Source organism: Thamnophis sirtalis, unplaced genomic scaffold (assembly GCF_051295495.1).
Source record: "Thamnophis sirtalis isolate CommonGarterSnake01/CBP01778 unplaced genomic scaffold, rThaSir2_p1.2 scaffold_2, whole genome shotgun sequence".
Classification (NCBI taxonomy): domain Eukaryota; kingdom Metazoa; phylum Chordata; class Lepidosauria; order Squamata; family Natricidae; genus Thamnophis; species Thamnophis sirtalis.
Genome location: NW_028261382.1, coordinates 53722124 through 53744917, shown reverse-complemented (window position 1 = coordinate 53744917; position 22794 = coordinate 53722124). Strand labels below are relative to the sequence as shown.

The 22794-nt window shown below is 47.2% G+C and overlaps 1 protein-coding gene across 1 annotated transcript; it reads left to right on the top strand.

Moving 5' to 3' along the window:
- The first annotated feature begins 1647 nt into the window (after positions 1 to 1647).
- On the top strand, positions 1648 to 22331 carry CCDC157 (coiled-coil domain containing 157). Its single transcript, XM_087705572.1, has 10 exons — positions 1648 to 2099; positions 6527 to 6698; positions 8996 to 9680; positions 10818 to 10895; positions 12610 to 12800; positions 14457 to 14633; positions 16590 to 16818; positions 19312 to 19451; positions 20406 to 20485; positions 22060 to 22331. The coding sequence occupies exons 1-10, from the start codon at positions 1852 to 1854 to the stop codon at positions 22313 to 22315; spliced, it is 2256 nt and encodes a 751-aa protein (XP_087561698.1). The 5' UTR covers positions 1648 to 1851; the 3' UTR covers positions 22316 to 22331.
- The last annotated feature ends 463 nt before the right edge of the window (positions 22332 to 22794 follow it).

Sequence of the window (22794 nt, the reverse complement as noted above, 5' to 3'; positions counted from 1 at the left end):
AAGATGTCTGGACTTCAAGTCCCAGAATTCCCCAGCCAGCGAATGCTGGCTGGGGAATTCTGGGAGTTGAAGTCCAGACATCTTCAAGTGGCCAAGGTTGGGAAACACTGGTCTAGCTCAATATATAACATGGGGGGGGGGGGAGAGTTTGGCCTAGTGGTTAAGGCAGCAGTTAAAAAGCAGGGGGCTGCGAGTTCTAGTTCTCCCTTTTAGGCACGAATGCCAGCTGGGTGACTCCAGGTCCCATTCTCTCTCAGCCGTAGCCCGCCTTGCAGGGTTGTTTTTTGGGGGGGAAGGAGGAGGTGGAAGGGGTGTCCTGTATGTTCTCTACCTTGAGTTTACCTATCAAGCCATAAAGGTAGATCAAAAATGTGAAGAAATCCCAATTGGGATCGCCACGCTTCTAGGAAAACGGTTTTTAAAAAAATATTTATATTTATTGATATGCTGCCCCACTTCCAAGCTTGGTGATATTGAGTGGAAGGGTGGTTGTTACTGAGCTGCAGAAGCTTTAAGATAATGTTTCTTTAGAATAGAAAATATAGAATAGAATTCAGTGTTTCTCAACCTTGGCAACTTGAAGATGTCCGGACTTCAACTCCCAGAATTCCCCAGCCAGCGAATGCTGGCTGGGGAATTCTGGGAGTTGAAGTCCGGACATCTTCAAGTTGCCAAGGTTGAGAAACACTGGGATAGATAGAATAGAAATAGAACAGAACAGAAATAGAATGAAATAGAAATATAGAATAGAATAGGGATATAGGATAGAATAGGATAGAACTCTTTATTGGCCAAGTTTGATTGGTCAACACAAGGAATTTACAATACAATAGCAGATTTGGAAGGGACCTTGGGAGGTCTTCTAGTCCAACCCCCTGCCTAGGCAGGAAACCCTATACCGTTTCAGACAAGTGGCTATCCAACATCTTCCTAAAGACTTCCAGTGTTGGGGCATTCACACCTTCTGGAGGCAGTGTCTTTGGTGCATATGCTCTCATAAATAAAGTTTATAAAAAAAGCTTTATTACGGTGGGTTTCCCAGTTGCCCAACTGAATTGGGCATTTTTTGCCCTACCTGTCGAGTTGCTTCCCAAAGACCTGGGACAGGCAGAGGTGGGGTTTTGTTGGGTGTTTAATAGCAATAGCAGTGGACTTATATACCGCTTCATAGGCCTTTCAGCCCTCTCTAAGCGGTTTACAGAGAGTCAGCATATTGCCCCCAACAATCTGGGTCCTCATTTTACCCACCTTGGAAGGATGGAAGGCTGAGTCAACCCTGAGCCGGTGAGATTTGAACCGCTGAACTGCTGATCTAGCAGTAGCCTGCAGTGCTGCATTTAACCACTGCCCCACCTTGGCTCCTTTAAAACGTTTGCAGGATGTCTTGGCTGTAGAAACTGCCTTTTGGAGTTGATGAAATGCACACAGGTGCTTTATTCCTCCCTTAGCTTCCCCTCTCAGCTGCCTCAGAGAGCCGAGGTGGTACAGTGGTTAAATGCAGCACTGCAGGCTACTTCAGCTGACTGCAGTTCTGCAGTTCGGCTGTTCAAATCTCACCGGCTCAGGGTTGACTCAGCCTTCCATCCTTCCGAGGTGGGTCAAATGAGGACCTGGATTGTTGTTGGGGGCAATATGCTGACTCTGTAAACCGCTTAGAGAGGGCTGAAAGCCCCATGAAGCGGTATATAAGTCTAACTGCTATTGCTATTGCCTTTCCTGTGCTTTCAGGTAAGCCATTTTCATGCCAGCGTCTTACCTGAGCTGCTCCCCTCCGGAAACATCAGCCTGAAGACTCAAAACCGGCGCTTTTTCCTTACGGGTTCAAATGACACCTGGGGAGGGGGACGCATCATGGTGAGTTTGCTGGTTAACCAGAACTGCATGGAAAGCTTGCGGAAGGATATCACGGACCTCCAAGGGACCGTCATCAGCGTATTCTCCCACGCCGGAGCGGTGCGTTTTCCTTCCTGGAAATTCCCAGATAAAGTATCCTGCGACCTGGACTTGGTGTCTTTGATGGGACAATATGACTTTGTGGAGAATGACCCCGAATTCACGCAGCATTCGCACGTGGTTCTTCTGGAACTAGTGATCGACAGGTAAGGTGAACATCGGAAGCTCCCGCGACTTTTGTCTATTCTTCTTTGGGGAGGGGGGTCTAAATCCCCAGGGAAGTCTTGTTTCTGGGTAAACACGGGCGGGATTCAATTGGGAGAGATTCTTTGGGGGAGCTCATGTTTCCTTGGAGGATGATAGCAGTTAGACTTAGCAGTTAGACTTATATACCGCTTCCTAGGGCTTTCAGCCCTCTCTAAGCGGTTTACAGAGTCAGCATATTGCCCCCAACAACAATCCGGGTCCTCATTTGACCCACCTCGGAAACAATCCGGGTCCTCATTTTTACCCACCTCGGAAGGATGGAAGGCTGAGTCAACCCTGAGCCGGTGAGATTTGAACAGCTGAACAGCAGTCAGCTGAAGCAGCCTGCAGTGCTGCATTTAACCACTGCGCCACCTCGGATGACAGCTGGAGGCCTGCTTCGTTCTTTCCTACTGTTTTCTTTTTAACATTTAATATTTCTTTTTAATTTAATAAGTCCGATCTTAAGCCACCTCGAGTAATTTGGAGCCAGGCAATATCCAGTTGAACAAATGCAATATCCACAAAAGCCAAGCTTAAATTGCATTAACAGAGGGATAGAATCAAGATCGCGTGAAGGGTTAATACCATTTTATAAGGCCTTGGTAAGGCCACACTTGGAATATTTGCATCCAGTTTTGGTTGCTACGATGTAAAAAAAATGTTGAGACTCTTGAAAGAGTGCAGAGAAGAGCAATCAAGATGATTAGCAGACTGGAGACTAAAACATATGAAGAACGGTTGCAGGAACTGGGCATGTCTAGTTTAATGAAAAGAAGGACCAGGGGAGACATGATAGCAGTCTTCCAATATCTCCGGGGCTGCCCCAAAGAAGAGGGAGTCAAACTATTCTCCAAAGCACCTGAAGGCAGGACAAGGAACTCTTTTATTCCCTATAGGAGGGGCCATTCATTGTCCACCTGTGGTCTTACTCCCAAATTGACCCATGTTTCTTAGCTGTTCCCTTCGTCTGGCCACTCTGCACTCTGGGAACAGGCTCCAGCTGTTCCTCTGCCTCACTGATGTCTGGCTCCGAAGGCATACGGCCCTGGCCCCCTCTCTCCCTCCGACACAGAGCCCTTCTCAGAGCCTTCCCCAGACTCCAGGACTGGCCCATGCTCCTCCCCAAACCTCCTCACTCTCTGAATCTGCCTCCAGGCACAGCACATGGAGTTGCCATGAAATTTGAGGTACTGGGGTATTTGAAACTATTTCAGTTTTTTCATTCAAAAAACTGAAAACGATAAGAATTTCACTTTGTGTTCAGCAAATCTAAGGGTATTAGAATAAATATAGACTCATCTAACAGACTTACATGTGGATATCGTCATACATATGTAAAAAGATTTGTTGTTAATTCACTCATCTGTATGTTGTAGAACTTTCTAAAATGAGCAAGGTAAGCTTCAGTTTTTATTATCACTTAAATTCAACTAATTTGGTTGTGATTAGGCGTGGCACGACAAAACCGCGGTCCACTAAAGCGCGCCCGATTAAAGCGCGTACCTGACGTCATCAGCAGCGCGACAAATACGACCGCAGAGAAAAAAGGGTGCTTTAAAAAGCGCTTTTAAAGCAAGCCGATTCACATAAAGGTAAGGGTTAGGTTTAGGTTTAGGTTAAGGGTTAGGGTTAGGTTTAGGGTTAGGTTAAGGGTTAGCGTTAGGTTAAGGGTTAGGCTTAGGATTAGGTTGGGGGGGTTAGGTTTAGATTTATGCGTTAATTTTAAGTTTACCGCTCACAGCGTGCTGTTTTCGTCGCGCTGTGATGACGTCACGTACGCACTTTCGTCGAGCGCGCTTGAGTCTACCGCGGTTTTGTGGTGGAACCGTGGTTAGGATAAGCCAGATCTTCTTCCTTTGAGTTGTATTTAAAAAAGAAAAAATGGAATAGTCTACATTTTGAATCCCAATAAATACATTTTAATAATCCCAAAACTGCCTGGATCTCTGTTAGTAGATGAGCGATAGTTGGAAGAAAATGAAGGGAAACAGCTCTCTGCACCAGGAAAAAACTTGACTGTTGTAATATAGTTCCTTGTGCAGGTGTGTGTCCCCCATGGCCCAGTTCATACTAGGGCTTGCAGAGCCACGCTGAACCACACAGGAGAAAACAAACTCCTAGAACGTCATAACATCCTGATAGTGCATAACATAACATTCTGAGATGTGCCCTACCATTGACGTCCAGGATTTGACCATATATAGACTGAGCAGTAGATTAGAAATTGTACTTTTACAGGCTGTTTTTAAGCACATGCTATTGCTCCTCCTGCCTTTGTCCTATCTCAATAAAAGGGGCTCTCAGACCCCCAATCTGGGTCGCATCCCGAGAAAGGTTGTCTCCTGTCTTTTCTCAACATTGGCCTCATGGGCGAACCACGGGAACGTTACATTCATCCATTTATTCATTATTCAATATCATAATATACACTTCTGGTATAAGTGTAAAGTTTCTTTCTGTCTGTCTTTCTTTTCTTTTTCTTTCTTTCTCTTTCCTTCATTTCCATCTGTCTGTCTTTCTGTCTTTTTCTTTCTTTCTCTTTCCTTCTTTTCTTCCTTTCTCTCTGTCTGTTTGTCTTTCATCCATTTATTCATTATTCAATATCATAATATACACTTCTGGTATAAGTGTAAAGTTTCTTTCTGTCTGTCTTTCTTTCCTTTTTCTTTCTTTCTCTTTCCTTCCTTTCCATCTGTCTGTCTTTCTTTTCTTTTTCTTTCTTTTCTTTCCTTCTTTTCTTCCTTTCTCTGTCTGTTTGTCTTTCATCTGTTGTAATATAGTTCCTTGTGTAGGTGTGTGTCCCCCATGGCCCAGTTCATACTAGGGCTTGCAGAGCCACGCTGAACCACACAGGAGAAAACAAACTCCTAGAACGTCATAACATCCTGATAGTGCATAACATAACATTCTGAGATGTGCCCTACCATTGACGTCCAGGATTTAACCATATATAGACTGAGCCGTAGATTAGAAATTGTACTTTTACAGGCTGTTTTTAAGCACATGCTATTGCTCCTCCTGCCTTTGTCCTATCTCAATAAAAGGGGCTCTCAGACCCCCAATCTGGGTCTTCGCTCCATCCCGAGAAAGGTCGTGTCCTGTCTTTTCTCAACATTGGCCTCATGGGCGAACCATAGGAACTTCACACTTGACCCTGCCCATTGTAAATTTTCAGCACGTCAAACTATGGATACCTTCTTTTAAGTTTGTTTACTAATTCAGCATAATCCTTCTGAACCGTGACCCGTCAAAACCGCGCTCGACTAAACCGTGCCCGATTAAACCGCATCACTGACGTCATCAACAGGGCAACAACAGCCAGCGCGGAGAAAGAAGGGCGCTTTAAATAGCGCTTTGAAAGCAAGCCGATTCAACTTAAGGTAAGGGTTAGGTTTAGGGTTAGGTTTAGGGTTAGGTTTAGGGTTAGGTTAAGGGTTAGGGTTAGGTTTAGGGTTAGGTTAAAGGTTAGGTTTAGGGTTAGGTTAAGGGTTAGGATTAGGAGGAGCCAAGGTGGCGCAGTGGTTAAATGCAGCACTGCAGGCTACTGCTAGATCAGCAGGTCAGCGGTTCAAATCTCACCGGCTCAGGGTTGACTCAGCCTTCCATCCTTCCGAGGTGGGTAAAATGAGGACCCAGATTGTTGGGGGCAATATGCTGACTCTCTGTAAACCGCTTAGAGAGGCCTGAAAGGCCTATGAAGCGGTATATAAGTCTACTGCTATTGCTATTAGGATTAGGTTTAGGGTTAGGTTAAGGGTTAGGTTTAGGTTTAGGGTTAAGGGTTAGGTTAAGGGTTAGGTTTAGGATTAGGTTTAGGATTAGGTTTAGGGTTAGGTTAAGGGTTAGGTTTAGGGTTAAGGGTTAGGTCTAGGGTTAGGGTTAGGTTTAGGGTTAGGTTTAGGATTAGGTTTAGGTTAAGGGTTAGGATTAGGTTTAGGATTAGGTTTAGGATTAGGTTTAGGGTTAGGTTAAGGGTTAGGTTTAGGGTTAAGGGTTAGGTTTAGGGTTAGGTTTAGGATTAGGTTTAGGTTAAGGGTTAGGATTAGGTTTAGGATTAGGATTAGGTTTAGGGGGGTTAGGTTTAGGTTTAGGTGTTAATTTTAGGTTTAGGGTTTACAGCGTGCTTCTGTCTCCGCGCTGTTGTCGCCCTGTTGATGACGTCAGCGACGCGGTTTAGTCGGGCGTGGTTTTGTGGGTGAACCCTTCTGAACTCATTTAATGCATCTTTAATTGTTCTGCAATAAGAAAGAATGTGGTTTTCTTAACATGTGGTATTTGAATGTTATTATTTCTTGCTCTAGTTGGCTTTGAAAGTGCTTTGCAAAACATGACCCCTGAAACAAAGATTTCCTTTTGTGTGCCCCCCACCGCCCCCAAAAAATAGGCTTCTCCTGCTGCTCCAGAGTTTCACGGGATACACGGAGAACCTTCTCAGCGAAGAGGCTGTGCCCCCCTCGCGGCCGGTAGGCCCCTCCATGTCTATCGGGCTGACCGTGAGGAAGTACTGGAACAGCATGCTGAAAATGGGCGCCCTTTATCAACAGCTGGTGGCCGAGGTAGGCAAATGTCCATCTGCTCCCATGAAGCCAGAGGTATTTATTTGTTTCCCTCCTTGGAGGGCCTTCCCCCAGACTCCAGGACTGGCCCCCGGTCCCTCCCCAACCTCCTCACTGTCCGAATCTGCTGCCAGTTCTGCTGGATGCTCTGGCAGGCCACAACATTGTGCAAAAGGCTAAGGCAAAAACGAAAACCATCTGATGGGCGAGTGTAACAGGCAGGTTTGGTTTTCAGGTGGATGGTTGACGTCGGCTGTTGGTCAGTTTCAAGTGCTGATAGAGCAGATAATAATAATAATAACAACAACAACAACAACAACAACAACAACAAGTGAAGCAAACAGTTGAAGAAGAAAAACATGCACTGGCTGATTATTTAAAAGAAAGTCAAAAACATCTATTAATTGAAATAAAGAACAAAAATCTACTGAAGGCCCAACAGACGAAACAAGAATACAGAAAAGATGTGATAAAATCAAGAATGGAGAGTTGGCAGAACAAAGCACTGCATGGCCAATTTCTGGAAAAAATAAAAGATAAAGTGGACAGTGAACAAACTTGGTTATGGTTAACAGCAGGTACATTGAAGAAAGAAACAGAGTCACTAATCCTGGCTGCGCAAGAACAAGCTATCCGCACAAATGCCATTAAGGCCAAAATCGAAAAATCCTCTGATGATGCCAAATGCAGACTTTGCAAAGAAGCTGACGAAACTGTTGATCACATACTCAGCTGCTGTAAAAAAAATCGCGCAGACTGATTATAAATTGCGGCACAATTCAGTAGCACAAATGATCCATTGGGATTTGTGCAAAAATTATAATATTAAAACAGCAACAAACTGGTGGGAACATCAGCCTGAAAAAGTCACCGAAAATCAGATGGTCAAGATCTTGTGGGATTTCCGTATACAAACGGACAAAATACTGGCACATAATACACCAGACATCACACTGGTTGAGAAAAATAAGGTCACAATCATAGACATCGCAATACCAGGGGATAGCAGGATCGATGAGAAGGAATGTGAAAAAAATCGCAAAATACAAGGACTTAAAAATCGAAATTCAACGACTATGGCACAAACCAGCAGTGGTAATTCCAGTGGTAATTGGCACACTGGGTGCTACTCCAAAAGCACTGGAATTACATTTAAAACAGTTAAAAATTGATAAAATCACCACTAGTCAAATGCAAAAAGCCGCACTTCTTGGATCTGCACGCATATTACGAAAATACGTTACGACGTCCTAGGCGCCTGGGTGGGGCCCGACTAGTAACCAATGCCAAATCCGATGAAACAACTGGCCACTGCGATACAATTCTGTTGTTGCGACTAATAATAATAATAATAATTCTTTTTCTAATAATCTGGTTCCATATTCCGAAGTCGTTTGGTCCACACTCTTTTCCTTTCTTGTTTCCCTTGCCCCTTCCCCAAATTTCATTCTGAGTGATTTTAGGCCAAGTGGTGTGTCAACCTTCGCATCGCACTGCAGGGTGGAATTTATTTGTGTGTGTGTGTGTGCGTGCGTGCGTGCGTGAGTGTGTGTAATCCTAGTGGCCAACCATTTAAATGTGAGCCAGCCGTGTGCAGCAGCTGCCAAAAAAAGCCAACACAGTTCTAGGCTGCATCAACAGAGAGAGGGAATCCAGATCACGTGAAGTGTTAATACCACTTTATAAGGCCTTGGTAAGGCCACACTTGGAATATTTGCATCCAGTTTTGGTCGCCAAAGAAAGATGTGGAGACTTTAGAAAGAGTGCAGAGAAGAGCAACAAAGAGGATTAGGGGACTGGAGACTAAAACATATGAAGAACGGTTGCAGGAACTGGGTGTGTCTAGTTTAATGAAAAGAAGGACCAGGGGAGACAGGATAGCAGTCTTCCAATATCCCAGGGGTTGCCCCAAAGAAGAGGAGATCAAGCTATTCTCCAAGGCACCTGAGGGCAGAACAAGAAGCAATGGGTGGAAATTAATCAAGGAGAGAAGCAACTTAGAACTGAGGAGAAATTTCCCGACAGTGAGAACAATTAATCAGTGGAACTCCCTGCCTCCAGAAGTTGTGAATGCCCAACACTGGAAGTCTTTAAGATGTTGGAGAGCCATTTGTCTGAAACGGTACAGGGTTTCCTGCCTAGGCAGGGGGTTGGACTAGAAGACCTCCGAGGTCCCTTCCAACTCTGCTATTGTATTGTATTGTACATGCATCTATATATATTTCTTAATGCACCCCAGGTGAAATAATAATTCGTACTAAGATTCCTTCCTCTCCCCCTCCCCCTTTTGTGCCTAGAAAAAATATACCAAAGATGCTTCTAATCTAAAAAACTCCTTGCGGGTCGCCAAAGCCGAGCGTGAACGTTTGAAAAGCGGCTCTTCCGAGTCGGATGTGACGTTGCCCATCTTCCAGTCGTCCCCGTTGACGTCTTCCGCCGGCAGCCGGCTGCTGGACCAGCCCTTCAGCGCCCGCTCGGACCCCTCGGTTAACGTGGTCGGCCGGAGCGTCCACTCCCAGACCATCGAGAGCGCCCTGGTGCCCTGCGACGCCTGCGAGAGCACCCAGGCCAGCCTGCAGGAGGTGGGCAAGGCCATCATCGACCTCTGCGGCACCCTGAACATCTCGTCCTCCCTGGGCAAGTTCCTGAAGATGGTGGAGGAGAGGCTGGGAGGCAAGCTGCTGACGGCGATGGACGTGGGGTACTGGGCCACCGAGCAGAGCAAGGACCTTTCCCGGGTCAACAAGCACATCCAGATGCTGATGGGGCTCATCAACCCTCTGAAAGGGGAGCTGGAGGAGTTCGAGAAGCAGAAGAACCAGCTGAAGAAGCAGCTGGAGAACCTCGACGGCAGCCTGCAGAAGGAGAAAGAGGCCAAGAGGCAGCAGAGGGAGGAGACGGAGCAGCTCCTGCAGAAGAAGGAGAGGGAAAGCCAGCAGCTGATGGCCAAGCTGCAGAAGGCCAAGGAGGACCTCGGAAACCGTGAGTATCTCTTCCTTTTGAGATGCCAGCTTAGCCACGTATAGGCTGGGCAGGATTTGGGTAGGACAGCGGTTCTTCCGTTTTGGGGCTCCCGCAGAACGAGCCGGAGAAGAATCCTGGCCCGCTCAAGGCCAACGCGGCCTTCAGAGGTCGGTAAAATGAGGAGGCCCAGATTGTTGGGGGCAAGAGAGGCTGACTCTGTAAGCGGCTTAGAGAGGGCTGTGAAAGCACTGTGAAGAGGCATATAAGTCTTAAGTGCTATTGCTATTCCTTTTCTCCTTCCTTCCTTCCTCCCTCCCTTCCTTCTACGATTGTTGGGGGGCAACAGGCTGACTCTGGAAACCACTCAGAGAGGGCTGCCTGGAAAGTATTGTGAAGCGGCATATAAGTCTAAGTGCTATTGCTATTCCTTTTCTCCTTCCTTCTTTCTTTCCTTCCTTCCTCCCTTCCTTCCTTCCACCCTGCCTCCCTCCCTCCCTTCCCAGATTGTTGGGGGCAAGAAGCTGACTCTGTAAACCGCTTTGAGAGGGGCTGGAAAGGACTGTGAAGCGGCATATAAGTCTAAGTGCTATTGCTATTCCTTTTCTCCTTCCTTCCCTCCCTCCCTCCCTTCCTTTTCTCCTTCCTTCCTTCTCTGATTGTTGGGGCCAAGAGGCTGACTCTGTAAGCCGCTTAGAGGGCTGGAAAGTACTGTGAAGCGGCATATAAATCTAAGTGCTATTGCCTTTCCTTCCTTCCTTCCTTCCTTCCTTCCTTCCTTCCTTCCTTCCACTTCCTTCCTTCTCAGATTGTTGGGGGCAAGAGGCTGACTCTGTAAGACGCTTAGAGAGGGCTGGAAAGTACTGTGAAGCAGCATATAAATCTAAGTGCTATTGCTATGTCCTTCCTTCCTTCCTTCCTTCCTTCCTTCCTTCCTTCCTTCCCAGATGGTTGGGGGAAAGAGGCTGACTCTGTAAGCCGCTTAGAGAGGGCTGGAAAGTACTGTGAAGCAGCATATAAATCTAAGTGCTATTGCCTTTCCTTCCTTCCTTCCTTCCTTCCTTCCTTCCTTCCTTCCTTCCTTCCTTCCTTCCTTCCTTCCTTCCTTCCTTCCTTCCTTCCTTCCTCCTAAAGAGTCTTTTGTGTGGCTTCTTCCAGGAGCTGTTTCTCTGGAGATGAGTCTGTCCACCTTGAAAGAAAAACTCCAGGTACAGGAAAGCACCATCCAGGAACTGGGTAAGAACAAACGGCACACTGAATTTAGACGGGTGTTTCTAGCTGAAAAGGGTGGCTCAGTGGCTAAAGACGCTGAGCTTGTCGATCAGAAAGGTCGGCAGTTTGGCGGTTCGAATCCCCAGCGCCACAAAACGGAGGGAGCTCCCGTGACTTGTCCCAGCTTCTGCCAACCTAGCAGTTCGAAAGCACGTAAAAAATGCAAGTAGAAAAATAGAAAACCACCTTTGGTGGGAAGGGAGCAGCGTTCCGTGCGCCTTCGGCCTTGAGTCGTACCGGCCACATGACCACGGAGATGTCTTCGGACAGTGCTGGCTCTTCGGCTTTGGAACAGAGAGGAGCAGCACCCCCTAGAGTCGGGAACGACTAGCACATTGTGTGCGAGGGAAACCTTTACCTTCCAGTTGAAAAATTAACTCATTTTTACCCCTGTCGTAACTTTGAACAGCCACTAAACAGGGCATGTCATTCAGACAGGACCATCTTATGTCTCTCTTCATGTCTTGGTGCTGTAATTACTGTGTGGTCCTCGCCTTACGACTGCAACTGAGCCCAAAATTTATGTTGCTAAGGGGACAGTTGTTAAGTGAATCTCTGCAGGAGTTAATGTTAGTAAAAAGGTTTTGTTAACGTGACTCTGGCTTCCCCTCCTGACTTGGCATGTCAGGAGATGACAAAAGGGGATCACCAGATCCCAAGACACTGCAACGGTCATTAATATGAGTCAGTTGCCAAGCTTCTGAATTTTGATCCCAGTGGTCGTGGGGAAAACATGTGCACAAGTGCATATAAACATATAAAACATACAATGGACGGTTGCAGGAACTGGGCATGGCTGGTCTAGTGAAGAGAAGGACCAGGGGAGACAGGATAGCATCCTTCCAATATTTGAGGGGCTGCCACAGAGAGGGGGGGAGTCAAGCTATTTTCCAAAGCACCCGAAGGCCAGACAAGGAAGAATGGATGGAAAGTGACCAAGGAGAGATTCAACCTGGAAATAAGGAGGAATTTCCTGACAGTGAGAACCATCAACCCATGGAACAGAAGTTGCCTTCGGAAGTTGTGGGAGCTTCATCCCTGGAGGCTTTCAAGAAGAGACTGGGCTGCCATCTGTCAGAAATGGTGTAGGGTCCCTTGCTTGGGTGAGGGGTTGGACTAGATGACCTAAAAGGTCCCTTCCAACTCTGTTAATCTGAATCTAAGATGATTAAAGGCCTGGAAGCTCAAATATACGAAGAACGGTTGCAGGAACTGGGCCTGGCTAGTCTAGTGAAGAGAAGGACCAGGGGGGGGACATGAGAACATCTTCCAATATTTGAGGGGCTGCCACAGAGAGGAGGGGAGTCAAGCTATTCTCCAAAGCATCTTTGAAGGCCAGACAAGGAATAATGGATGGAAATTGATCAAGGAGAGATTCAACCTGGAAATAAGGAGACATTTTCTGACAGTGAGAACAATCAACCCATGGAACAGAAGTTGCCTTCAGAAGTTGTGGGAGCTTCATCCCACAACTTTCAAGAAGAGACTGGACTGCCCTCTGTCAGAAATGGTGTTAGGTCTCCTGCTTGGGCAGAGGGGGTTGGACTAGATGACCTACCAGGTCCCTTCCAACTCTGAGGTTATTCTGAGGCTGAAACCCTTGCAGGAAACGGAGCTCCTGAGCCCCTCAGTCGTTCCCACCCCCTCGCAGGCTCCTGAGCGCTTGTGCTTTTCACAGAACAGGCCCGAAAGGATCTGCAAGAGGAGATGGAGTCCAAGATGGTGGAGAAGGGCGAAGTGGACCGGCGGGAGGAGCAGCTGAAGGCCCTGGGCAGCCAGCTGGAGCGGGTGGAGCAGCAGCTGGCCTGGACCAACCTGGAGCTCAACAAAGAGAGGGCCCGAGGGGACAGCATGCTCCAGCATCAGGAGGTGAGCGGGGGCGGCGGTGGGGCGGAGGGGCTGACCAGGGAGAAGGGGTGTCCTTCCCCTTCTCCTCCTCCCTCCCCCCAGGAAACTGTAGGTTGGACTGGGAAATGGAAGAAAGAATGAGAAGCCCCTTCTGTCTTCCCACCAAGAAAAGTAGGGGATGAAGACAGGCTTCACTCTGTGAAACGCTCTTGAAGCTTTCTTTCTTTTTTTTTCTTTCTTCCTTCCTTCCTTCCCTTTCTTTTTTTCTTTCCTTTCTTTTTCTTTTTTCCTTTCTTTCTTCTTTTTTTCTTTCCTTTCTTTTTCTTTTTTCCTTTCTTTCTTCTTTTTTTCTTTCCTTTTCTTTCTTTCTCTTTTCTTCTTTTCTTTCTTTTTTCCCTTTCTTTTTTTCTTTCTTTCCTTTCTTTTTTTTCTTTCCTTTTCTTTCTTCCTTTCTTTTTCCCTTTTTCTTTTTTCTTTCTTTTTCTTTCTTTTTGTTTTTCTTTCATTTTTTTCTTTTTCTTTCCTTCCTTCCTGTCTTTTTCTTTCTTTCTTTCTTTCTTTCTTTCTTTCTTTCTTTCTTTCTTTCTTTCTTTCTTTCTGACTTTGTCTTTTCTTCCTTGTCTTTCTTTCCTTTTTCTTTCTTTCCTTCCTTCCTGTCTGTCTGTCTTTCTTTTTCTTTCTTTCCTTCATCTTTCTTTCTTTTTTCTTTTTCTTTTCTTCCTTTCTGTTTCTTCTTTTTCTCTTTTCTGTTTCTGTCTTTCTTTTCTTTCCTTTTTTTCTTTTCTCTTTGTCTTTCTTTTCTTTCCTTTTTCTTTTCCTTTCCTTTCTGTCTTTATTTTTCTTTTCTGCCTTTCTTCTCTTTTCTTCCTTTCTGCCTTTCTTTCCTTTTTTTTCTTCCTTTCTGTCTTTCTTTCTCTTTTATTCTTTTTTTCTTTTCTTCCTGTCTTTCTTTCTGTATTTTCTTTCTTTCTCATTTTCTTTTCTTCAGACTATCTGCACAGTCTAGTATCTTCTTCATTATCTCTTCATCTCGCGGTGTTTCTTCATTTTTCCAATATTGTGGGAATATACAGTAGTGGCCAAAATTGTGGAAACCTTTTGGGAAAAGTGTGCAGTGTTTTTGAGGTTTGATGGCCAATAACACCACTTCAACACCACAAAAAATATCACCATAGAAAAAACAAGATAATCAGACATTATCACCATAGAAAAAACAAGATATATAAAAATTATCACCATGCCAGTTAGTTGAGTAACCTTTAACATGAATAACGCCCTTACAATGGAGTGAATCAAGTCTTTTAGTTCTGCAGCTGTTCTAATGCGAAACCAATGATTGCTTCTAGTAACTAGGTTTTATCGCTGTCTATATTTGGCTATAACTTTTCATAGAACGCAGACAATTGAACAAACTTTGTTGCATTACATTCTTGATTAATTTATCTTTCCATTGACATATAAGTTTATGGAATTACTCAAAGGAAAAGTGGTGTTATTAGCCATCAAATGTCAAAAATATACTTTTCTCGTAAGGTTCCCACAGTTCTAGCCACTACTGTAATCCTTGCTGTTTTCTTGAAGCTTCACCGTCAGACTTAGCTGACCGATTGAAGATTGGCATTTTACTGGCATTTCAGTCCCATAATATCCCCCTTCCATCTCTCTCTCTCCCTGCAGTCACTCCAGGTCAAGCAACAGAATCTGATGCAGCAGCTGGACAGCCTGGACCAAGAATGCGAGCAGCTGAAGACCACGGTGGCCGATACAGAAGATGACCGCCAGATGATGAAAGAGCGACTGAAGGAGATCCAGGGAGAGAAATGGGAGTTGCAAAGCCGGCTGGAGGCCCAGAAGGTCTGGGGAAAGGCAGTGGGGTAGGAACTGGGGTTGTAAGTTGGGGATTCTACCAGTACTGCAGGCGAACTCTGCCGACTGCCAGGAGTTCGATCCTGAGCAATTCAAGGTCGACTCAGCCTTACGTCCTTCCCAGGTGGGTCAAACGAGGACCCAGATTGTTGGGGGCGAGAGAGGCTGACTCTGTAAACCACCTAGAGAGGGCTGTAAAAGCACTGTGAAGCGGTATATAAGTCTTAAGTGCTATTGCTATTAAGAGCTGTGGTGGCGCAGTGGTTAGAAGGCAGTATTGCAGGCTAATTCTGCCAATTGCCAGGAGTTTGATGCTGACCGACTCAAAGTTGACTCAGCTTTCCCTCCTTCCGAGGTGGGTAAAATGAGGACCCAGATGGTTGGGGGCAAGAGGCTGACTCTGTAAATCAATTAGAGAGGGCTGTAAAGCACCATGAAGTGGTATATAAGTCTAAGTGCTATTGCTATTGCTATTGCTTTGCTCTTCCTTCCTTCCTTCCTTCCTTCCTTCCTTCCTTCCTTCCTTCCTTCCTTCCTTCCTTCCTTCCTTCCTTCCTTCCTTCCTTCCTTGTGGTTAGAAGGCAGTATTGCAGGCTAATTCTGCTGACTGCCAGGAGTTCAATCCTGACTGGCTCAAGGCAGTGGGGTAGGAACTGTGATCGTACGTTGGGGATTATACCAGTACTGCAGGCTAACTCTGCCGACTGCAAGAAGTTCGATCCTGAGCAATTCAAGGTTGACTTAGCCTTCCGTCCTTCAAGGTCGGTAAAACAAGGACCCAGATTGTTGGGGGCCATATGCTGACTTTGTAAATCAATGAGAGGGCTGTAAAACACCATGAAGCGGTATATAAGTCTAAGTGCTATTGCTATTGTTTTGCTCTTCCTTTTCCCTTTCCTACCTTCCTTCTTTCCTTCCTTCCTTCTTTTCTTCCTTCTTCCCTCCCAGTGGTTAGAAAGCAGTATTACAGGTGAATTCTGCCCACTGCCGAGGGTACGATCATGACCAGCTCAAGGTTGGCTCAGCCTTCCTTCCTTCCTTCTTTCCTTCCCTCCCAATGGTTAGAAAGCAGTATTACAGGCTAATTCTGCCCACTGCCGAGAGTTCGATCATGACCAGCTCAAGGTTGGCTCAGCCTTCCTTCCTTCCTTCCTCCCTCCCTCCCAATGGTTAGAAGGCAGTATTGCAGGCTAATTCTGCCCACTGCCGAGAGTTCTATCATGACCAGCTCAAGGTTGGCTCAGACTTCCTTCCTTCCTTCCTTCCTTCCCTCCTTCCTTCCTTCCTTCCCTCCCTCTCTCCCAGTGGTTAGAAGGCAGTATTGCAGGCTAATTCTGCCCACTGCCGAGAGTTCGATCATGACCAGCTCAAGGTTGGCTCAGACTTCCTTCCTTCCTTCCCTCCCAGTGGTTAGAAGGCAGTATTGCAGGCTAATTCTGCCCACTGCTGAGAGTTCGATCATGACCAGCTCAAGGTTGGCTCAGACTTCCTTCCTTCCTTCCTTCCTTCCTTCCTTCCTTCCTTCCTTCCTTCCCTCCCTCCCAGTGGTTAGAAGGCAGTATTGCAGGCTAATTCTGCCCACTGCCGAGAGTTCGATCATGACCAGCTCAAGGTTGGCTCAGACTTCCTTCCTTCCTTCCTTCCCTCCCCCCCCCAGTGGTTAGGAGGCAGTATTGCAGGCTAATTCTGCCCACTGCCGAGAGTTCGATCATGACCAGCTCAAGGTTGGCTCAGCCTTCCTTTCTTCGGAGGTTGGTAAAACGGAGACCCAGATTGTTCCGGGGGTGGTGATGGTTGTGGGCATAAGCCGACTCTGTAAACGGCTGAGAAAATGCTGCAAAGCTTTCTGAAGCGGTCTACAAGTCTAAATGCTCTCACTCTTGCGCTTTTCCTCCCTTCCGCTCGCTCATTCTGAGGCCAGGCTTAGTTTCCGTCTCCCCGTAGGAGCTCTGCTGTAGAATTCAGAAAGCTTGCAAGGTGACGTGCACCGCTCTCTCCACCCAGAAGCTCACGGAGAAACTGAAGCAGGAGAAGCAGGGGTTGGAGCAGTCCGCCTCCGATCTGCAGAGGACCATCGCCGAGCTGGGGGAGCTGATCCACGAGATGAAGGAGAAGGAGAAACTCTTGGTCTTCTTCCCTGATCTTCACATTCCCGCGGAGACCCAGTTTGAAAGTAAGTTTCCCTTCCCCCCCCCCGGGTAGGGGGAGGAGGGACCCCCCCCCCTGAATCGACGTGCCGATTAAGCGCCGTGAATGTGAACTCCGCCACCACCACCAAAGTAAGAGGTTACCGTATTTTTCGGAGTATAAGACCCTCCAAAGTATAAGACGCGCCTAGCTTTTGGGGCTGAAAACAAGGGAAAAACTATCTGCCTCTGCCTCCTAGCAATTTGCCTCCTTGCAGCAAACAGCAAACCACCACCAAAGTAAGAGGTTACCGTATTTTTCGGAGTATAAGACGCTCCAAAGTATAAGACGCACCTAGCTTTTGGGGCTGAAAACAAGGGAAAAACAATCTGCCTCTGCCTCCTAGCAATTTGCCTCCTTGCAGCAAACAGCAAACCACCACCAAAGTAAGAGGTTACCGTATTTTTCAGAGTATAAGACGCTCCAAAGTATAAGACGCACCTAGCTTTCGGGGCGGAAAACAAGGGAAAAACAATCTGCCTCTGCCTCCTAGCAATTTGCCTCCTTGCAGCAAACAGCAAACCACCACCAAAGTAAGAGGTTACCGTATTTTTGGGAGTATAAGACGCACCTAGCTTTCGGGGCGGAAAACAAGGGAAAAACAATCTGCCTCTGCCTCCTAGCAATTTGCCTCCTTGCAGCAAACAGCAAACCACCACAAAGTAAGAGGTTACCGTATTTTTCGGAGTATAAGACGCTCCAAAGTATAAGACGCACCTAGCTTTTGGGGCGGAAAACAAGGGAAAAACAATCTGCCTCTGCTTCCAGCAATTTGCCTCCTTGCAGCAAGCAGCAAACCACCACCAAAGTAAGAGGTTACCGTATTTTTGGGAGTATAAGACGCTCCAAAGTATAAGACGCACCTAGCCTTTTGGGGTGGAAAACGAGGGAAAAACAATCTGCCTCTGCCTCCTAGCAATTTGCCTCCTTGCAGCAAACAGCAAACAGTACAGACAATATACATTGTTTGTAGTGTTACATTTCAGGCTATACTGGTACTGATGCTGTTAAGATGGATGCGGCTTTCTGGAAGTATAGTTATTCTCTGCTATTTAAAAGAAGGTACAATAGCACTGGGCCTCTTCAGATCAAGCATTTGTTTAAAAAAAAGCTTCTTCATTTTGTTAAGCTGTCTAGAACAATAATAAAGCAGTCTTTGAAAAATAAGTCTCATAAATTGAACATTCTATAGGCATTTATAGTTATTGACTTACCTCATTGCAGCAAACAGCAAAAAAAAACCCCAGCCTGTTTCAGTTTAGCCTGATTAGCACAAGGGGAAAAAAAATCTGTCTCTGCCTCCCAGCAATTTGCCTCCTTGCAGCAAACAGCAAGTTTCACTTTCAATTTCAATAGGGGCCTCCCGATAATCAGCTGTTTCAGGCTGCAGGGATTCCCATAGCCTATTGCTGTCTCCGCGAGCCCCATTTTCTCCATTTGCTGCAAGGAGGCAGAGGCCAAAGGGTGGGGGGCCGGTGGGGGCCCGGAGCTACATTCAGTGTATAAGACGCACCCACATTTTCACCCTTTTTAGGGGGGGGGGGAAGGTGCGTCCTATAGTCCGAAAAATACGGTAATCTGGGTGAGCACAGCCCATTCTTTGATTTCACAACGTCTAAGACAAATTGAGCCCTGGTTTCAATTAGGAAGATGGGACCCTCCTTGACCAGGTCAAGGTAAATTTTCCCCTCGCACATCCATGCTAGTCGTTCCCGGCTCTAGGGGGCGGTGCTCATCTCCGTTCCAAAGCCGAATGCCATCAATATTAAACTGAGTCTGCTCGGATGCTGAAGGACACCATGGAAGCCAAGTGGAGCGCGTGGAAGGGAGGAGGGGGAAAGAGAAGGGATAGGAGAGAAGGAAGCAGAGGTGAGGAAAAGAGGAGAGAGAGAAGGAGCGGAAAGAGGAAAGGGAAGTAGAGAAGAGAGATGATAGAGGGAAGGAAGGAGGAGGGTGGGAGAGAAGGTAGTGCTGTAGTAAAGCATGATATAATAAGGTGTATTATTGTGGGTAGATGGTGAGAGGAATTGATATAATATTGGATAATACATAATAAGGGCATACTTGTGGATACTTATATGAAAATAAAATTTTTAAAAAACTATTGGGGGTGGAGCCGAAGAGCCAGCGCTGCCCGAAGACGTCTCCGTGGTCATGTGGCCGGCATGACTCAAAGCCGAAGGCGCACGGAACGCTCTTCCCTTCCCACCAAAGGTGGTTCCTATTTTTCTACTTGCATTTTTTACCTGCTTTCGAACTGCTAGGTTGGCAGAAGCTGGGACAAGTCACGGGAGCTCACTACGGTATGCGGTGCTAGGGATTCGAACCGCCAAACTGCCGACCTTTGTGATCGACAAGCTCAGCATCTTAGCCCCTGAGCCTTGCACCACCCATCCCGTTCTGAGCGCAGCCATTCCAAAAACACCGCTCCTTCCGTTCCGGCACGGATTCCCCCAACCTGGTTTTTAATTCTTTGCAGTCTCCGGGAACGTGACAGAAGACATGGGCAAACAGCTGCAGGCCAACAACATCCGGATCAGCGTTCTGGAGGAAGAGAATTCCCGTCTCCGGAACGCAATCTCCAAAATGAAAGAGCCGCCCCAGCAGGAGATGCAGAAGGTAGGCGGACGGAGCAGAGGGGAGGAGGGGGGGGGCAATCCAAAGGCACCAGGGCATCATCAGCCACTTGGGGTGGTGAGGAAAGACCAGTGGCCCCAACTCTACCCTGTTTCAGAGATGTGGCTGTCCAGGCTCTTCTTTAAAAACTCCGGGGATGGAGCTCCCACAGCTTCTGCTCCACTGGCCTCATCAAACATGCCAAGGGAGACGTTGTCCCAGTTCCAACTCCTCTTCCTCTGAACCGGGCTTCTGTTCTGACCGAGGCTCCCCGAGAGCCTGAAGCCAACTCTTGGTCTCGACAAAAAACCCTTTTATTAATTGGCTGTGAATTCTGCTCATTCACCTCCAGCAAAGTCCTTTTGAGGGAGGATTTACGGTCACAGACCTTATCTGGCTTGGAGAGCTGCCAGGTGGAGATCTGCAGAACTTGGCCAGGAGCCTCGGAGAGTCACAAACCAATGAAGCGAACTAATTGTCTCCTGCAAACTCCACTCCCTTTTTGCTCCTCTTTTATTCCCTCTGGGAGGGGCCATTCAGCATCCCCCTGTGGCCTCACTCCCAAGTCGACCCCTGTTCTTTAGCTGTTCCCTTCGTCCGACAACTCACACTGGGAACAGGCTCCAGCTGTTCTTCTGCCTCACTGATGTCTGACTCCGAAGGCAGCTGATAACTGTCAGACAGCCCTGGCCCCCTCTCTGCCTCCGACACAGAGCCCTCCTCAGAGCCTTCCCCAGACTCCAGGACTGGCCCAGGTTCCTCCCGCAACCTCCTCACTCTCCGAATCGGCTGCCAGCTCCACTAGTGGGCCCCAACAGCTCCGATGGGGCCGCAACAGTGTTCTCCATCACGACCCATTAACGTCCGTCTGCACTCCTCGGATAGCGTCAACAGCAGTGCCTTCCTTCCGGTCTTTTAGGATACGGACGCCTAACAGGGAAATTCCTCTCTCCGTAGTTTCTACTTCCAACCCAGCTGTGGATTCGGTCCGCCGAAAAACCGGGGCCTCAAGACACTGCGATGCCGCCTCCCGTGGGGTGAGTGGGCTGGGCCCCGAAAGGGATCCAGTTTGGGAGATGGGCCGCGCGTGACTGGACAGGCAAGGAATTTGTCTCTGGTGCAGAGGCTCTCAGTGTACATAGCAATAGCAATAGCAGTTAGACTTATATACCGCTTCATAGAGCTTTCAGCCCTCTCTAAGCGGTTTACAGAGTCAGCATATCGCCCTCACTGTCTGGGTCCTCATTTCACCCACCTCGGAAGGATGGAAGGCTGAGTCAACCTTGAGCCGGTGAGATTTGAACCGCTGAACTGCAGATAGCAGTCAGCTGAAGTGGCCTGCAGTACTGCACCCTAACCACTGCGCCACCTCGGCTCTCGCCACATAAGGAGAACAAAATACATTCATCAAGAATCAAAAGATACAGCGCTTAGTGATAGTCAAGGTTACTAATAAGCAATCATATCATACTAGGAAACAAATAAAACAATATAAAATTTAAAGATAAAAGCAACATGGCGATGGTCATAAGTGGGAAGAGATAGATACTAGGAAGGAAGAGAAGAAGAATGATAATAGAGGCTTAGTAAATTATTGAAAGTGTTATGGGACTTCGTTGTTTAGCAGAGTGATGGCATTCGGGGAAAAACTCTCCTCGTGTCTTGTTGTGTTGGTGTGCAGTGCCCTATAGTGTTGTTTTGAGTTGAAAGATAGAAGCAACATGGTTATAGTCATAAGAGAAGAAGAATGATAATAGAGGCTTAGTAAATTATTGACAGTGTTATGGGACTTCGTTGTTTAGCAGAGTGATGGCATTCAGGGGAAAATCTCTCCTCGTGTCTTGTTGTGTTGGTGTGCAGTGCCCTTAGTGTTGTTTTGAGGTGAAAGATAGAAGCAACATGGTTATAGTCATAAGAGAAGAAGAATGATAATAGAGGCTTAGTAAATTATTGACAGTGTTATGGGACTTCGTTGTTTAGCAGAGTGATGGCATTCGGGGGAAAACTCTCCTCGTGTCTTGTTGTGTTGGTGTGCAGTGCCCTATAGTGTTGTTTTGAGTTGAAAGATAGAAGAAACATGGTTATAGTCATAAGTGGGGAGAGAGAGAGGTACAAGGAAGGAAGAGAAGAAGAATAGTAATGCAGCCTTAGTGAATGGTTTGACAGTGGTGAGGGAATTAATTGTTTAGCAGAGTGATGGCATTCAGTAAAAACTGCCCTTGTGTCTATTTGTCTTGGTGTGCAATGCTCTATAGCGTAGTTTTGAGGGTCGGAGTTGAAACAATTTGTGTCCAGGGTGCCAGGGGTCTGTAGATATTTTCACGGCCCTCTTTTTGACTCGTGCAGTGCGCAGGTCCTCAATAAAAGGCAAGTTGGCAGCCATTGTTTCTTTCTGCCGTTCTGGTTCTCCTCTGACGTCTCTGTCTGTCTTGTTGGGTTGCAGAGCCAAACCAGACAGTGATGGAGCTGCAGATGAGAGACTCAATCCTTCCTCTGTAGAACAGAACCAGCAGCTCCTTGGGCAGTTTAAGCTTCCTGAGTTGGCGCAGAAAGAACATCCTTGTTGTTGGTTTTTTTGAAGCACTGCCTTCTCCGATGGCTCCTTTTGCAGGTACCCCGCCGCGCCCGGCTTTCAGGGACCGGTTTCCAGGCCTCTGACCAGCAGCAGCAGCGGCGCCTCGCGACACAGGCCTCCAAACAACCCCGCCCCACAATGGACCTCCGGCAACCAGCTGCCCAAGACCCCCCTGGGCCCTGCTCCGTTCAACCTTTTCTACAAGGAGGCGGTCAACAGCCCTTACGGCCAAGCCAAAGGAAGAGGACGCCTGCCCCCACCAGGATACTGTACCCGCAACCACCAGAAATAAAAGAGAAGCACGCTCAGGGAGGAGTGTCAGGAGTGTCACTGTGTGTGTGTGTGTGTAAAGAGGTGTGCAGGGCAAGGGGATGGTAGGAGGGGGGAACCCAAGGCTGGGTGGATAACCCTGGCACAGGGCTTAGAAAACTCCTGCCGTTTCCCGGTCCTCGGCTTAAACCTAGTTATAAACTTTGTGACGGGGACTTCTCTCTCTTGGTTTTCGCTCTTTTAACTAGGTTGTAAGGAAGGTTAGGTAAAGAGCACGATAAAGAGGAAGGAAGGAAGGAAGGAAGGAAGGAAGGAAGGAAGGAAGGAAGGAAGGAAGGAAAAAAGGAGCATGAGAAAGGGGGAAGGGAGGGATGGAGGGAAGGAAGGCGTCAGGCCTGCAGCCTTCTAAAGAGCACAATAAAGAGGAAGGAAGGAAGGAAGGAAGGAAGGAAGGAAGGAAGGAAGGAAGGAAAAAAGCATGAAAAAGTGGGGAAGGGAGGG

Bases quoted from the DNA above. Each gene is read 5' to 3' on its own strand.
- CCDC157 (XM_087705572.1), top strand. From the start codon at position 1,852: ATGGTGAGTTTGCTGGTTAACCAGAACTGCATGGAAAGCTTGCGGAAG. The intron at 6,699-8,995 runs GTAGGCAAATGT...TTTTGTGCCTAG, and splicing joins ATCAACAGCTGGTGGCCGAG to AAAAAATATACCAAAGATGC. The intron at 12,801-14,456 runs GTGAGCGGGGGC...CTCTCCCTGCAG, and splicing joins GCATGCTCCAGCATCAGGAG to TCACTCCAGGTCAAGCAACA.